The 13399-nt window shown below is 38.4% G+C and overlaps 1 protein-coding gene across 9 annotated transcripts in view; it reads left to right on the top strand.

The window, feature by feature from the left end:
* The window catches only part of XRCC4 (X-ray repair cross complementing 4), a 182140-nt gene that overhangs the window by 89551 nt on the left and 79190 nt on the right, over positions 1-13399 (top strand). Inside the window, exons 8-9 of one of the 9 annotated variants that reach the window (XM_030511450.1) lie at positions 5660-5665; positions 9756-9986. The exons of the other annotated variants lie outside the window; for them this stretch is intronic. Coding sequence (XP_030367310.1) covers positions 5660-5665; positions 9756-9852 — 103 coding nt within the window. The 3' untranslated portion in view covers positions 9853-9986. Of the gene's footprint in view, positions 1-5659; positions 5666-9755; positions 9987-13399 lie in introns of those variants that run through there. 9 annotated transcript variants of the gene reach the window in all.

Below are 13399 nucleotides of genomic sequence, written 5' to 3'. Positions count from 1 at the left end.
TGTTTTCTCTTCTTCATGAACTGCAGAAGACCTGTTTCAGCACACATTGGTTGAGAATGTAATTCATCAGTTGTGAAACTATAGCATTAGCTGTGCTGGAGTGGTGCCACAAACAGCTCTGCTCCGTTTCATCCTCCTTTGATAAATAAAGAACAACTGCTTATCAGGTAAATAGGAAACTTCTGACAGTCATCAATAACCTGTCTGCGGTAATCCCCATTCTAACACTTTTTGTTTGTTCTTGTGCTTTTAAGTCACAGACTCTGTGTGTATTTGTTTAGTACCGAGCATAATGGTCCTTTTAGATCTGTTGTAATTAAAAGAACTAGCAATAATTATTCTTCTTGTACCAAAATATGCTTCAACACATGAATCATGGACCACAGAAATTAGCAAATGCAGTGCACAGTGACAACAGTGCTTTATTTTCATCTGTGAAAACCTGCCAATGAAACTGCTGTATCACACAGTTTCATTATGAACTTCATGCCACATGCCCATGCTGGCATGTGGCAAGCAATGAACAAGCCATGAACAAGCAATTCTGTGAGTTGCAGGTCATAAACTGGTTCATCAGAAGGTGCAGTCAGAAGTTGACTTTTCCTGGGGATTATTTTGGAAAGATAAAACTGAGCCAAACTATTTTGGGGGGTTTGGGGTTTGGCTTTTGTTTGTTTGTTTGTTTTTGGTGGTTTTTTTGGTTGGTTTGTTGGGTTTTTTTGTGAAGGATGTTCCACTTTATCATGAGTGGTATGGTTTAACTGTTTTTAGTGTAAATAATTATCAGGTCTAAGTTAATGGAAATTTTTAATTTTCTGTTCAGCTCACACCATTTATTATGATAGTTCTCTTGTGCATGTTTAGTAAGCTAGGTATTTCCTTCTGGTGTCTGAATGGTTTTATATAGACATGTAATTCAGAGAAGAAGACAAGGCATCAAAAATATTTAAGTATACTTCATGGTATACTGAAAACAAAGCCATTCACATGCAAATAACACAATGCATTTGTATTCCCTTCTCTCTTGGAAATATGGATGTACTTTAGAAGAGTTCATCTTGGGTTTAGCAGTATCAGTTCTTGGAGAAGTGTCCTTTCATCAAAGAGGAGTATTGGTTCTTGAGAAAAATGGTTCCTGCAGGGGTACTGATAGCAAGTTTCTATAATCCTGAAGCTTAGGATAAAAGCCCTTATCTTCATCTATTGAATAGGCTGCATATCAGGCTCAACCAACAAAGCCCATATACCGCAGATTCTTGCAGAGCAGAGGGTCGTGTTTTCAATGAGCAGCACCTTCAAGCTAAGTTTGCTGACATGACTTGAAACCTGTAGCTGTTGCACATGTAACAACAGCTCTGCCAACTTTAAGATGACTTTTTTGTAGGTTGTCCTAAACTTCGTGTTTCACATGTTACTTTGCACAGTAACAAGTTTCCGCTTCTGAATTGTGAATGTTGCTTGCTTTCTGACAAAATGCTGGAGGGGCATTTAACCTGGCCGCCTGTGTAACATTCACTGTAATAATTATCTTAATTACTTCCCACCTGTATTACAATACAGCCTATCTTGATTGCTGAAGATTGCACTATAGCCTATGGTTGTTTCCTTGATTTATTACTTTTCTAAGTTTTCCTTGTTTGTGGGTTTTGTTTTTTTTTTATTTTTTTCACCCTTGTTTTTAACTTGAAATTTTCTCAATTAAACCTCACACTGTGAGTCTGGTAGGTCTTTGATAGATTTAAGAGTTGGTTTCCCTGTTTGGGTTTGCTTCCTGTAGCCCTTTTCTATTTCTTTAAACCCTGGGAACACTTGGTTGGAAATATAGTTTACCTCCTAAAGAAATGGCAAAATCTTGTACTATGTAAAATAAGAATAGAATAGAGCCTTTTTTTCTTTTAACCTTTTAAAAGCCTTTTATTAAGAAGGAAGTACCTTTGCTCTATGAGCTGAAAGTGATGAATGTAAAACTCGCCTAAACTTTTTGTGTTTGAGCTTTGGGGGTTTTTTTGTTGGTTGGTTTTTTTACTTCTTCTCTCATTCTGTCCTCTGCTATCCTGCTTATTTCACTGGATATTTTTGTTATTTATGTCCATCTCAAGTAATAGGTGCTGTCATAAAATCACTTTCCTATCTGTCCTTTAGCTTTCATTCTTAAAATAGCACCTATATCAATCTAAAAGATATTGAGGGTGAGGTGATAAAATTGTAGTCAAAAAAGTTGCTTTAATTATTTCTTTGTTGAGCATTGCACTGGAAAGGTGATAAGTTCCTATTCATCTTTAGGATTTAAAGGCTCTCCTCCAGGACTCTCTTCCTCAAATCTATGTAATGCTACATACCTCGCATACACAAGTTTCATGTGGAACATGAGGCATTTGTAAAATGGAAAAGGGGAAAAAAATGGCTTTAGAGTAATTCAGAGGCAATAGACAAATGACATCTGTAATTACTATACCCATTTTTATGGTGCGTTTTGTTGTATTCTGCTTGTTTTTAAAGATTAACCTGAGCTTGTTGATTTATGCTTCTCTACATACAAGCAGCCAAATGATCTCATAAACCAACTATCGGCTGCAAAGTCTGTGTTCAAGGAGATCAAACATCAAGTTACACACTGTGAAAGACAGCTTACTCACATGTGACCTGATGGAGGAGAGACATTTTCAAAACTGGAGCTGTCAGCAGCATCTTATTAGTTTTTTTATGTACTGTATGAATTAAAGGGAACAAAAGATATAATGCCATATCAAAAGTATTGTCAGCTCTGTCTTCTGCTCTTTTTTTTCTTAACTGGGTGGAGACTAGAATCTTAAGCAGGGAGACCATGTATCTCCACATGCTTACAAATGCCTCGTTATTTAGGTAGTTGTTTATGTGTTTAGTTTGTTTTACTCTGGTATGACACACATAATGTGACAACTGCAAGAACAAAATAGCAATTCATGAGGCTCAGAGTTTTACATGTATATAGGAAGACAGGTGCAAAACCCATTCTCTAGTCTTGCAGCGTATGTTCTAAAACAGAATAATTTTTACTCTAGTCACATTAAATCTCTGAAAGTCACGTGTGCAGATAAAATGGCGATATGGGTCTGTGCATCCTGAATAAGACTCCCCTGTCTCTGAAGCTAGAGATGTAACTTTTCTTTAAAAAGGGTAGATTTAAATAAAAGCATGATCAAAGATGGATTGGGCTTTCTGCACCTTTCATCCCCTGTTCACAACTCTTTCCCTAGTGACAGCTTTTCTCATATTCCTGTGAGACAGCAGTTAGTAAGTGTGATTTTGATCACCTGGGACTAATCATCACACTGAAATCACTGGGATTTCTTTTGTATTCTTTACAAATTTAAACCTTTCCCAAGAAGGTATCCTTGTAGTCAAGCTATTAACCTTTTCTTCCCTTGTAGCTTATAAAAATGCCATTAATAGCTCATTTATAACTCAACTACCAGTTCTGTCAGTGTGTAAAAAGACATGTTATCACTCTTTTCATGCAAACAAAATTTGGACGATCAGTGAGCTGCTTGGTATTTAATGTTGTAGAAATTTGTGCCTACATTTGATATCTGAATATAAATGAAAATGGGTAGCCAGTTTTAATGGTCATTTTTTTAAGGAATGTGGATTAAAACACAGAACTTAGCCTTTTTAATAGATACTAGCTGTGTCCAAAATCAGCATAATTAAAATTAAAAAAGGTATAATGGCATATATTTATATGTACCAGTATTTTGGAATGTATGAAGAATATAATAAAAATTAAAAATTGCCAGTTATTCCATCATAGTATTTCTTAGTCTCTCTTAACCAAATAACTGCCTCAATAATTTGAAAAACACAACCAAAAGAAATTAATCCACACTGCTGATGTCCATGGTAGAAAACCAGTTTACTATGCCAGTTTCAAATCTCTTCCACTTTACTGCCAGGGCGTTCCTTTGTTTAATTTGAGAGTTTATTTTTTAGTTTAGTAAAAATATTGAACTTTCTTAGCGGAAAAGTGAGCAAGTACTTCATTGGAAACTGTGCTGATAGCTAATAATCTCAAATGTCAAGAATGACCCAAAGTAACTTCCATGATTTTGTTGATTAATCAGTCAATAGCTTGGAAACTTATTGCTGGCAACCAATTCAAAAAATGTAGAATGCAGGAAAATAAGGAGAGCCTAAAATTAATATAAAGCTGCGTTTAACACTGGAAGTTTATGTTGGTGTAACTTTTCTTACTCATATCTGAGGTCTGTAGATAACTAGAGAAAACTGCACAAATCCCTGTTACATATGCTTTTGACAGTAAAATGTTGGTTTGTATTTACCACCACCACATTTTTGCAACTCAGAGGAGCATTTTGTGTAGTCTTTATGCCTGCCACCAGATTCATTTGTTTTCCTCATCTTCTTCTCACCATTCACCTTCTCTTGTATGCAGACTTGTCATTAATTAACCCATTCATTGCAGTAAATTGATTTTTTCTCTGTAAGGAACCTTTTTGTTTGAAATAGAGAAATAAACTCAACTTGTAGGAGAAGACCTTCCAGCAGTGCTTTCGCTGCTAAGCTCAGCTCTGCTCCAGCAGCTGAGACTTTGAATCTTCCAGGTCTGTTTACCTGGCTAAACTGTTGTTTCTGCTTATACAGTGCTGTCCCTGGATTTCTGTCTGCTGATGCTGCAAACTGCAACTGTCTCCAATTTAATAAGGCAAAACCAGTGATTGTTTGGGATCAGCCATACTGCGAGCTGTTGTCTCAGTCAGGAAAAAATAGCTCTTTAATCTATAGCCATGAGCTGAATTCTCACAAGGATACTCATTACTTAGGTTCCTGGGAGAGAAGGGTTGGGTCATGAGTATCTGATTGCTAGCAATTTCCTTAAGACCTTTCCTGGGAAACATGAGGCAGGCAGTTGGAAGGCTTCAGAGCAGGAGCTGAGAACCACTAGGTGAAAAATAGAGTGGTTAACCAGTTTGTAACCTCCAGTTCTTCCACAGAGGTGATGTTGGCATTCTGTCTCTCTCTGTAGCTTAAGGTTATTTTAATTTTGTTCCACCATCTCCATGTTGTGTGAATGCACCTCCTTTCCTGAAGACTTTCATGTAATTTAAAAGAAAATATGAAAAAATTTAAATGTAAAATAAAGGTGTTGTCTACTCCCTACTCGAGAGTTTACCTCATTACACCTAAACAAATATTAACTTTAGTTACACATAAAACTTGCTCTGTTTTAGGAATGGTATTATTAACTACATGGCTCACTAGTAGCTCATCAGTCCTGCAGAAAGCATCAAAACATTTTGTTATGCAATCCTTTAATTCAAGCAAGACTTTCAGAATGTTGATGAAGGTGAAATCTTCCTTGCTGTTCCTTTTTTGTTTAAAAGGTGAGGGTAGAAAGTACATTATAAAAACACTCAGTCACTGCCCTGAAGTTGCCCAGTGGCCCAAGAGACGTGGAAGGAGTATTTTTCTCAGCGAAAGGGAGAAGATTTGGGATACATCTCTGAGAAGTGAGATACTGGCTTCTTGCATCATTGGTCAGTGTATGCTAAGAGGAATGTAAATGAAGCAGCAAAATGTATGCTTTCATATCTGAAACAGCATACATAGCTGTTTATATGAGATAGAATCTAACTGCTAGATTGTGTGCCATAAGGAGGAGTGTTTGGTGCAGAGAATCCCACAGGAAACCTTGGGAAAATCTAATGGAAATGCTGTTTTCCAAAGCAGTTGCATTTTGTGAACCACTGCATGTCCTTTGTTAATCAAGATACTATCTTCTTGGCTTCCAATGACTCCTGTTTTCTAAATGTGAAAAATCAGCAGCATTTTCTGTTGGGATTTCCAGAAACATGTGGGAAAGTGAAAACTGGATGTACAATATGAACAGGATACTTGGTAGTAAATAATGTTCTTGGCCAGTTGGTTTAAAAAAAAAAAAAAAAAATCCCTTCAAATCCCTTCAAAACAGGGTTGTTAGTAGATCTCCAAAGCCTGTGATTTTTACCTGGCTGCTTTTCTCAGCATCTAATTGCAACACGGCATGTAACAGCTCATTTTATGTTTAGTCCTAGTGCTAAACCAAGCTCTGTAACAAGGGCTGAAATGGGCAAGGGCTGAAATGAACCAAGGCTGTAACAAGGGCAGGTGATGAAAATCACCTGCCTTTCCATTTGCTGTGAAATACCACTTATCTTAATTGCTTGGCATCAGCTTTCATCTATATCAAAAGATGAATCCTCATCCACAGCACATTCAAACACTGCTCATTCATATTAGTATTTAAAGCATTCAGTTCATTACTTGTTCATTGGAACAGGTCTGTCACTTACTTGCTGTTTGCTTTAACTGAGACGGATTACAGGCTGCCTGAAGACTCAGTTCTCTGATTTCCTCACTTGACAACAGCACATCTGAGTCACAGTTCCCAGTGCTTCCTTGTTTTAAACTGCATAGCAAGGTGTGCTTAATAAATCTCCCTACAAAACACTGCTGCTTGTTTGTGTGGCTGCTCTGCAAAAAATGAGCCTTTATGCAGGAGATTAAAAACATGTTGATGCTCAACAAAAAAGTCAGCTCAAATGTTGTCACCTACCTTGATTTTAAAAAGAAAATTCTCACTGGCATAGCTTAGCCCTATTCTTCTAAAGAAGTTTATACTGTTAACAGGTGAGTTATCATGGAGCTACAGCACCCAACTTCACTATCAGCCGTCTGGTTGAATTATTAGAGCCACATGCTCAGGCCAGGTTGGACGAGGCTTGAAGCAACCTGGTCTAGTGGAAGGTGTCCCCGCCTGTGGCAGGGGGTTGGAACTGGATGATCTTAAGGTCCCTTCCAGCCCTAAACATTCATTGATTTTGTGATTTTGTGCTCAGGTAACAAGGTGGTGGTTTATTACTAACTTATAACAGTGAAGCCTCTTGTCTTGCATTAGAGTAGCACATAGGAACTAAGTGGTGGATTTTCAAGAATATTACTGAAGTGGCCAGTTGACTTGCTGCAAAGCAATGCAAGTATGCAGCCATGGATGTCAGAGGAAATATAACACATGCCTCACAAGCAGAGGAGGAAGGAACTGAGAGTATCCACCATGTGAGAAAGTCAGAAGATTTGGGGATAAATAGAAGAGAAAGGAGAGAAAAAAGTAAGAATGGTCAATTTTGAAGGAAAATGGCACAGGAACAGAATTGGCTTTGCTGCTGGTCATACTGAATGTCTTTGGCTCTTGATTTAATGACAGGAGAAGGGTGATGGTAAGTTACGCAAAAGTCTGCTTAGCTTTTTGGTAATTATGGCTGTTGAAATATAATTGCTTTGGACAGATACAGCTACAGTTGCTTTTATATTACACTGTTTGATACCTAACACTTTGAGCCTCTGTAGAAAGCTGAACTGACTCTTAGTGACAAGGCAGCTCCACTTCTGACATTGAATTATAGGCAAATTTGAAACTTGGCAATTTTTAGATAGATGTAAGATATAGATGGACCTTTAGATTCAATGAAATTTCAATCACTATACTGTGCTGTCATACATTTTCATATAATGTGTCCTTTATGTCTCCTCCATGTTTAAAACCATATCATTAACCAGTGAAATTTAGGAATGTGTTTTGCCAAGTGTTTGTAAGCTCTGAGAATATTGACAAGTCACTAACCACGAACAAGTTGCCATCACGATACAGATGAAAGTTAAATACACATCCTCCTTGGGTGCCCAGGAGGAATAAGCTCCTGTTGTGTACTCAAGCTTTTGCAAGTGAAGCTTCTCACATAAGCATGTTTTATCTTTGCGTCAGTGTGGGAAGAGAGAGCTGTTTTCTTTCTGGAATTTCTAATCTCTATTTCCAAGACATAGTTGAGGCTTATAGCTTTTAGACAGATATAGAAAGTGCTTCTGGCCATCAAGGACTTGATAAAGATTTTTGGCACTTGTGACATGAATACATCTTTCTTTTCTCTGTGATCAGAGATGGTGCTGGGCCATAAACGATGGAAATGTGATCTTCAATTTCCCACCTGCCTGCATCTAAACTGATTTTTCTGAGAAAGTGTCGTGGTTTGAGCCCAGCTGGTAACTCAGAACCACGCAGCCGCTCGCTCACTCCCCCCCTTCCTCCCCCCGCTCCCGGAGGGATGGGGAGGAGAATCGGAAGAATGTAACTCCCATGGGTTGAGATAAGAGCAGTCCCGCAACTAAGGTATAATACAAAACCACTACTGCTACCACCAATGATAATAATGATTAGTGAAATAACAAGGAGAGAGGATACAATTGCTCACCACCCGCCGACCGATACCCAGCCCGACCCGAGCAGTGATCTGGGCCTTCCGGGTAACTCCCCCCAGTTTATATATTGGGCATGATGTGCTGTGGTATGGAACACCCCTTTGTCTAGTTTGGGTCAAGTGTCCTGTCTCTGCTTCCTCCCGGCTTCCCCTCCTCCCTGGCAGAGCATGAGACTGAGAAAATCCTTGGTTGGAATAAACATTACTTAGCAACAACTAAAAACATCAGTGTTATCAGCGTTGTTCCCAGGCTGAAAGTTAAAAACCACAGCACTGCACCAGCTACTAAGAAGAAGAAAAATGACTGCTATAGCTGAACCCAGGACAGAAAGAAATGAAAGGCATCACACAGCTAACTATTACAGTGAGCAGCTGACCTCCATTACTGCATGCTGATGACACCGCATCAGACCAAGGGGAAAATCAGATCTCTGTCATGAGGCCTGTCATGTCAGGAGTCTCTTGCCTGTGAAACAGGGCAGGGATTAGAAGATTCTCACTGGGGAATTTTTAAGGGCTGTGAGTGCTTTTAAGCTATCTTTAAGATATTTGGGCCTTGAGATTGATGTCGGTTGTTTTCACAAAGCATCAGCAAGGTCAAAACTGTGATTGGCCTTCCATTTGTGCGCTTGTGTGGGCGAATTGTATTACTTTCAAGGCTACTGAACTGCTTACCAATGGTTTGTTTTTTATTTGGTTACAACACTTTGTTATGGAACTACCTAGTGAAAAAAGAACTTTTTTCTTAGGTATATGAATATGAAAAAGCTGTTCAAATGTCTGGGAACTTCCTGATGAGCTTTGTAGCATAATTAAATTTTTATAATCTAGGAAAATAATATAAATCATATATTACTTTGGGAAGAGGCGTCATTCCCACTGTGTCCCGAGGGAAGAGAGTCTTGTCCACCTCATGCTGGACTTTTGAGGAGGTAGTCAATAAGCTTTGGAGAGCTTAGGAGAGGAGCTGATTTATTGCTTCCCTGCTGCTCCCCCAAGACTGGATAACTAAGGATAGAAGAAATACAGTCATCCCATTGTAGGTAGTGTATCACCCCTCAGTGTATGCCTTGCTTGTGAGGTTTGGCTGATGTCTGGGGGATTGATGTTGCTTTTATGTGCAGAGAAAGGCAAACTCCGTGGATGTGCCTCTGTTCTTTGAAGAGGCATAGATGTTGAAGAGTTGTACTGAGCATTCAGATGAGCAGGCACTTTCAGGAGATTATTTTGTGGCTAAAATACATAAATTTAAATAGTTTCCTAAAGCTAAAGCCCAAGTAGAGTTGTGTCTCTGGCCTACTGAGGAGAATTTTCTCTTAATGAACAATGCAGAGTTGCCTTAAAATAAATCGGTGGTAATTTCCCCCTAGGCAGGAGGCTGTCAGCAAATCTCTGTTCGGCTGGAAGAGAAGGAGTGGGCACAGGGAGACCACATCATCTGGGGGAGATATGCCTTAGCAGGGCAAGGAGGGTAAAGAAATCTTCTGTCAGAAGACTTTATTTTTGTCTTCTAGGAGACAAGGTAGTAACTTTGTGGGATTTTGCAGCTCTTTTACAAACTTGAAGGAAGGAACCTTGCCTGTTCTGCTCTGTGCCACTCTATCTTTCTGCAGCAAGGAATGTTAGGAGTAAAGGACAGATTGAGTTGCATTTTCACTATTTCTTTTATAAAATGGGAAGACAGGAAGAAGTGGCATCGCTTTTTGGTGAGTGTAAGCTATTTCCCACTTCATCCTCTTCGATTTACTGTGGCTTCCTAAAATACTGTAGTACATGAGAGAAATGAAATCACATTTGTTAACAGTAGCCACTGGTGCAGTCAGTCTTGACCCTTATCTTGGTGGCAGTGTATTAACCCTGACCTCTGCTGTACATCTGTATCCTGTGTCTGGGGTAGGAAACTAGAAGGCAAGACAGAAAACAAACCCTTCCTTCTAGCAGTCTGGTTGAACTGCCTGTGCCTCCTAATTACTCAGGCAGGATCCATGCTGCTGCTGTTGCTATTCAGAAGTACACTGTCACTTTTAGTTCACGGCTGCATCTCAGAATAAGTGATCCCCTTGTTGCACGTGGATCTGAGGAACTTTAAATCCCTGTCTGGGAGAAAGCAGCACTTCGAACCGCTGAGCTCATGCAGTGATTTATGGTAGGAAAGGTTCTGAAAGTAGTTTCTGTTAAAGAGGGGGTGGTTTTATTTTCCTTGGATATCCTTAGTAAAAAGAGTTTTAGAGGAAAATAACAGGTATTTTTGTAGTAAAGACTGTTGAGATCAAACCATGAAGGTATATAACACTTGCCTTTATATACCAACAGAATAAGAGGCTCTGGAATGGCTGCCTTGATATGCTACCATGCAGGCTAACAACAATCCAAGGACCAGCCAGCTGCATTGGGATGGGAGACCACTGTAGCATCCCGGAATGTCCTACTTAAACTGGTGTGGCCACACAACTCTGACTTTTCTAGTATTGGGAAGGATTTATTGTATCAAGTGGAATTTCATATTCTGGGATAGGTATGGGGTGTTAGTGAGTTAAAACTGGATGTTTTACAGAATAGTCATGGTGATGCTTTTTTCCTTGGTAATTCAGAGTTTGCAGGGAACATAAAGAGGAAGCAACTGTAGCCCTTTTCTAGATATATTTTTTTTAAGTAGCACAAAATTACTATGTGCAGCTTTTACTAGAGGAAAAATGGTCAAGAAGGATTCCAGGTGTTTCTCAGGTAATGATATTATTCGGCTGCCTTTTCCACGAAGTACAATTTAAAATGACTATGTTCATATGCAGCATGCAATTAGTCTTTTGCTTTGTTTTGTATATTTTGCTAGCAAGCTATCCCAGAATAATACTCTAAATTCTCAATTGGTGTAATTCATTATAGTTCCATTAACTTCCACAGGGGCTACTCTGGTTTATTCTGGCTCTGTTTCTGGCCAAAGTATTCAATTCTGAAAATGTAATAAAAGTGTTAGTCATCTTAACAGCTGTTATTCACATTAGTATTTTGTGCCTGGTCCTGGATGTTTTAATGTGTTTTTTGTTGATCAACAAAGTGGGTATTGTGTATAACTGGGCACGCATGGGCAAAGATTAGATGTATCTTTCTCTGCTTTTGAACTTTATTCTGACTTTTTTTACTCTTCTGCATAGTATTCTGCTCCACAAGTGGTCTAATCAGAGCGGGTCTTCCTGAAAGGCATGTTGCCAAAATAACAGTCAGTACCAGCAACCATGGGACTGGGGGGCAGTACTGTGAAGACTTCCCTGCTTAAAACTTGAGCAGACAAGGAAATTCATGTCTGATTTGTAGCTCTATGTGATTCTATTTTTATTATTATTATTATTATTAAGTCAGCTATACTAGTATAATAATGATTAATCCATTCCAATAAAAGAAAATTGCAGGTTCTCAAACATCTCCTTAGACAAGTATTATGATGGTTAAAACAACATTAGTTAAAAGCAAAAATTCTAGCATGAAGTACTATCATCATTATTATTTCTAAGGATCAAGCTGTCTAATACAGTACTAAGTACTATTTTGGATAGCTGGAGTACTTCTAATATGCAGCCTGTAATGTGAGAGAATTCAATACCGAGATTCTCCGTTGTACATTTACTTCTTGTAAGCAGTCAAAAATCAAATAATATCGTATTTTCAGCTTATAGAACCTTGTTTGGCTTTCTGTCATCCCACATATCAGCCACTTAATCTAGTGAGTTTATTCTAGTCTTACTGTCAGTGAACTTAATTCTGCAAGTCTTCATAGCCTGAAATGCTTTTTTTTTTTTCCCCGTCTTACTTCTTCGGGAGATGTCATAAAATCATACGTGCTTTCTAACATCTTCAGTAAGTTTTGCTGGAAATAACCCACTAACATTCTTTGAGCACATCATGTTTTTATAGTGTTTCATCACTAGAATTTAGTATGTGTTTTATATCATAGTGATCGTCCCTGCAGCAAGGTGCCAGAGGAAGAAATCTTTTCAGCCTAAATGAGTCTGTTAAATTGTCTGCTGGTTTTAGCATAGTGATTTGTTTTTCTTAATTTCAAGCAGTGTATATGCCATTTATTCCTGTTCCTTAAAAGTGTGGAAGTAGTTTTTGGAACCATCAGTTAAGCAAAAGTTTTTAATCTGCCACTGCCATTTTCTGAATTCATTTTTGGATGCCTTCACAGTTCCCTCGTAAGATCAGTATTGCCGTGCTGCCTTTTCCCCTCCTCTTTTATTTTACAGATGATTAAATTTATGTTTATGTTGCAGATAGAATAGGTGAAATAATTCATCTCTTTGCCCTTACACTGAATGATCTGCACACATCTTTGTGTATTTTTTCCCCTGTGTAAAGGAGGTTTCTGTAGCCCCTGTCCTTCACTGATCCTTTGAAGTGCTGTTCTGATTAGCTCGGTTTCTTGTAGATTAGCTGAGCTGCGTTGGGGTGGGGCAAGGAGTGTGTATTTACACCCTATGTATTTAAACCCCGTTTTCTCCAAGCTTTCTTTAGTTAGAGGGAGACTATTATTTTTTATAATGAAACCACCTTAGCATTTCAGCGACTGTTGTTTTGTAGAATTGTCAGGAAGTGTTTAAATCTCCACAGGTCCTTAAAAATTTCAATGAATTTTTGGTGGTAAGGGTATATGAGAGTTTCTCAGTGTAATGAAATTACAAAGTGCATTAAATATAGAAAAGTATTTTCTTATTCCATGTAGATATTTTGAACTTGCACAAAACATTAAGCAACTATGAATTATCTGTATACATAGACATTCCTATAGGCATCCCAATATCGTTTGTTTGGTTTTTTTAAGAGTCACTGTATGTTGTTGAAGGAGTAGAGGAATTGCAGGAAGCTTTGACAGTCTCAGTCCAAGCTGTTTTCTACCCTTAAGTAATTTCTCTGGCTGCTGCACACTGCAAAAGGCTAGTCTGAGTATCAGAAAGATAGAAGTAACATTCTTTATCAGAAGAAAGTAGTATGTCTCCTAGGCTTGAACACGTGTTGTTTGGTGTTATAAGGTAGGTTTGGTGTTTTAGGTAATTAAAAACCTGTCATTCCCATTTTAATAAAAATTCGTGTGGTGCGTTTTGGCCCTGGTGACTCAT

Source organism: Strigops habroptila, chromosome Z (assembly GCF_004027225.2).
Source record: "Strigops habroptila isolate Jane chromosome Z, bStrHab1.2.pri, whole genome shotgun sequence".
Classification (NCBI taxonomy): Eukaryota; Metazoa; Chordata; class Aves; order Psittaciformes; family Psittacidae; genus Strigops; species Strigops habroptila.
Note: the sequence above shows the minus strand (reverse complement) of the source record. Positions and strands in the feature narration are given on the sequence as shown.